This window comes from Neolamprologus brichardi, chromosome 19, assembly GCF_056152115.1.
Source record: "Neolamprologus brichardi isolate AB-2024 chromosome 19, ASM5615211v1, whole genome shotgun sequence".
Taxonomy (NCBI): Eukaryota; Metazoa; Chordata; class Actinopteri; order Cichliformes; family Cichlidae; genus Neolamprologus; species Neolamprologus brichardi.
The window spans coordinates 385,001-387,500 of record NC_142122.1 but is presented as its reverse complement, the minus strand read 5'-3'; the positions used below and the strand labels follow the sequence as shown (position 1 = coordinate 387,500).

At 49.1% G+C, this 2,500-nt stretch overlaps 1 protein-coding gene across 1 annotated transcript in view; it reads left to right on the top strand.

The window, feature by feature from the left end:
- Positions 1–2,481, top strand: part of dact1 (dishevelled-binding antagonist of beta-catenin 1) — a 12,037-nt gene extending 9,556 nt beyond the window's left edge. The window contains exon 4 of the mRNA XM_087832950.1: positions 1–2,481. This exon is cut by the window's left edge and continues 1,818 nt beyond it. Coding sequence (XP_087689076.1) covers positions 1–149 — 149 coding nt within the window. The 3' untranslated portion in view covers positions 150–2,481.
- The last annotated feature ends 19 nt before the right edge of the window (positions 2,482–2,500 follow it).

The following is a 2,500-nucleotide window of genomic DNA, read 5'->3' as shown; positions in this document are numbered from 1 at the left end:
AGCTGGGGGGAGCCGGGGTCAGGGCGACGGGGCAGGAAATGATGTCAGCTCAGGCAAAGGCTTTTGTTAAGATTAAGGCATCTCACAACCTGAAGAAGAAGATCCTGCGATTCAGGTCGGGCTCGCTGAAGCTCATGACCACGGTGTAACCTCCCAGCTGGACCGTAGCCACACCCACGTGCCTCAGGTGGACCTGGCCCAAACCCAGTGTACCCCGCCCTGACCCGACTCTTTCCAACACTAACCCGGTGGACGGACGCAGGGTGGCGGCACAGTTTGGTTCACCTGGTTTATCTGTTGATCCCCTACAAATGAACCGTTCTGATTGGATCTTTTGTGATTAAAGTACATTTTAGGCAAACACAGTCGAGCTCAGCTCGGTGACCCAGTAAATGTGTTTCTTCCCCTGCTTGTGGTTTTTAAATGCGACAAACCAGGCCACCTGACTGGAAACCACACCACCTGCTTACTGGTCCCACTCTTCAGAAATCTCTAACACTGGGTGACTCACCTGGACTCTGGGTACAATAGTTCAGGACATCAAAGAAATTAACATCTGTTAAAGTAGGAAATGTATAAACAAGCATAATTTTCTTAAGCTTAAAAAGCATCTTTGAGTTTCATCCTTTCACTGTTCTTACAAAAAGTCTAAAAACGTTTTATTGTAAAAGTTTTTTATTTCCAACTTCCCTCAAACGCAGCATGAGATGCTTCTGTAATGACGTGAAGGTGTGGTTTGGGTCCAGCCAATCACTTTCCTGTCCTTTCTCTGGTCCAACGCGTGAGTCGGCTGAACCCGGAACCCCGCTGCTTCAAACGCGTTGAAGGCCGCCTTCGCCACCGCCGTCTGGCTTCCCGATTTGTTCCTCGGTCCGTGCTGAGCAGTGGCGCTGAGTCCTGATAGGTTCACTGACAACAGCGTCCCTCACTGATTAAACCAGAAATAATTTAGAGCAAATGTGTGGAAACATCCGGTGGCGGCGGTTCGGTCGGACGACACATTTGTCAGAAGCAACCTGGACTCGAGCCTCGTGTCCTCTGATCTGCTCTAGAAGTGGAACTTTAGTCTGGTTGGAGTTTCTCCAACGTTCCACCAAAAGTCCAAGAACTTGTATTTGAAGGGACTGATTGTCCGGGATCTGTCCGGGCAGTCGGAGTTCCTCCGGTTTGTTATGTGTGTCAGGACAAAATAATGAGGAACATAGTGACGTTTTTGGGGTTCTCCGACTTCGAGGCATGGACTGTCAGCAGGTTCCTCCTTCACGCTGGGCCTTTTTGCCTTTAAAAAAATTGATTGTAACGCAGGAAATGAGTCTAGAACTTTCTGCCGTCAGACTTCTGGACTATTTGGCTCTTTGAGCTTCATTTGGACCCTGGTTGCCGCGGTGGTTCCCGCCGTGGTTCCCGCCGTGGTTTCTGCCGTGGTTCCCGCCGTGGTTTCTGCCATGGTTCCCGCAGTGGTTCCCGTGGTGGTTCCCGCAGTGGTTCCTGCCGTGGTTCCCGCGGTGGTTTCTGCCATGGTTCCCGCGGTGGTTCCTGCCGTGGTTCCCGCAGTGGTTCCTGCCGTGGTTCCCGCCTCTGTTGGACTCCTTTAAAACCTGGTGTGAGGTTTGAGGAGGTTCTCGCCACAGTAACCTTTTTATTTCCTGCACTTTGAGATGAGCTGTCAGCGGGCGGCGGCGGCGTGACGCTGGTGTTGTTTGTATGTAGCCTTGGTTTGTATTTATTATCACGTGACCTTTGCTGTTGCGCAGCACGCCAAATGCCTGTAAATGCTTCTCTCTTTTTCAGGTCCTGAGATGTTTTTGATGAAATCTATTTAAAGCCTAATATATTTGCTTGGTGAGAAACGCCGACGCGGTACCGACAGGTTGGGTTTTTATGACTTTATACTCGAGTCAAACTTTTTAACGCGAATGTTTCTACTGCATCTGTTTTTATACTAACGGTTACACAGCAGCGTGTTTACCGAGCTCAGCTGGGAGCAGGAAGTGTTCAAGGATGTAGACACAGAAATGGAAACTCTGTGGTTTCCTCCCGTTTTTATCCTGTAATCAAACACGAGTCAGTGTGTGAGGTCTGTGAACGCCAGTTTTCTGCTTGTGGACGTGTTTGTGCTAAACGTGTCCTGCAGGATGTTTCACGCACTCGCCTCCGTCGTCTCATCTGATTCTGCGATGACGGAACGAAGAGGATTCAAATAAGATATTCGAGAGGTTTCAGTTTGCAGTCCTCTCTTCTCATTGGTCGGGCCACAGTTTACATGTTCAGGATATAAATAGCTGCTCAGCTTTTAAAAGCCATATAAAGCTCATGAAAGCTGCTGTTCTGCGTTTGTGTTGAGCTATTTGTTGTTTCCTGCACCACCTCCACTCTGTAAATGCTCACATATGCAGCTGAGACGACTGTTACTGATGTATAAACCTGTGTATGCCAACAATGGTGCTTCACCTCCTATGCTTCAATAAATGTGGACTTTCAGCGCCCGTGTCCTGACTCG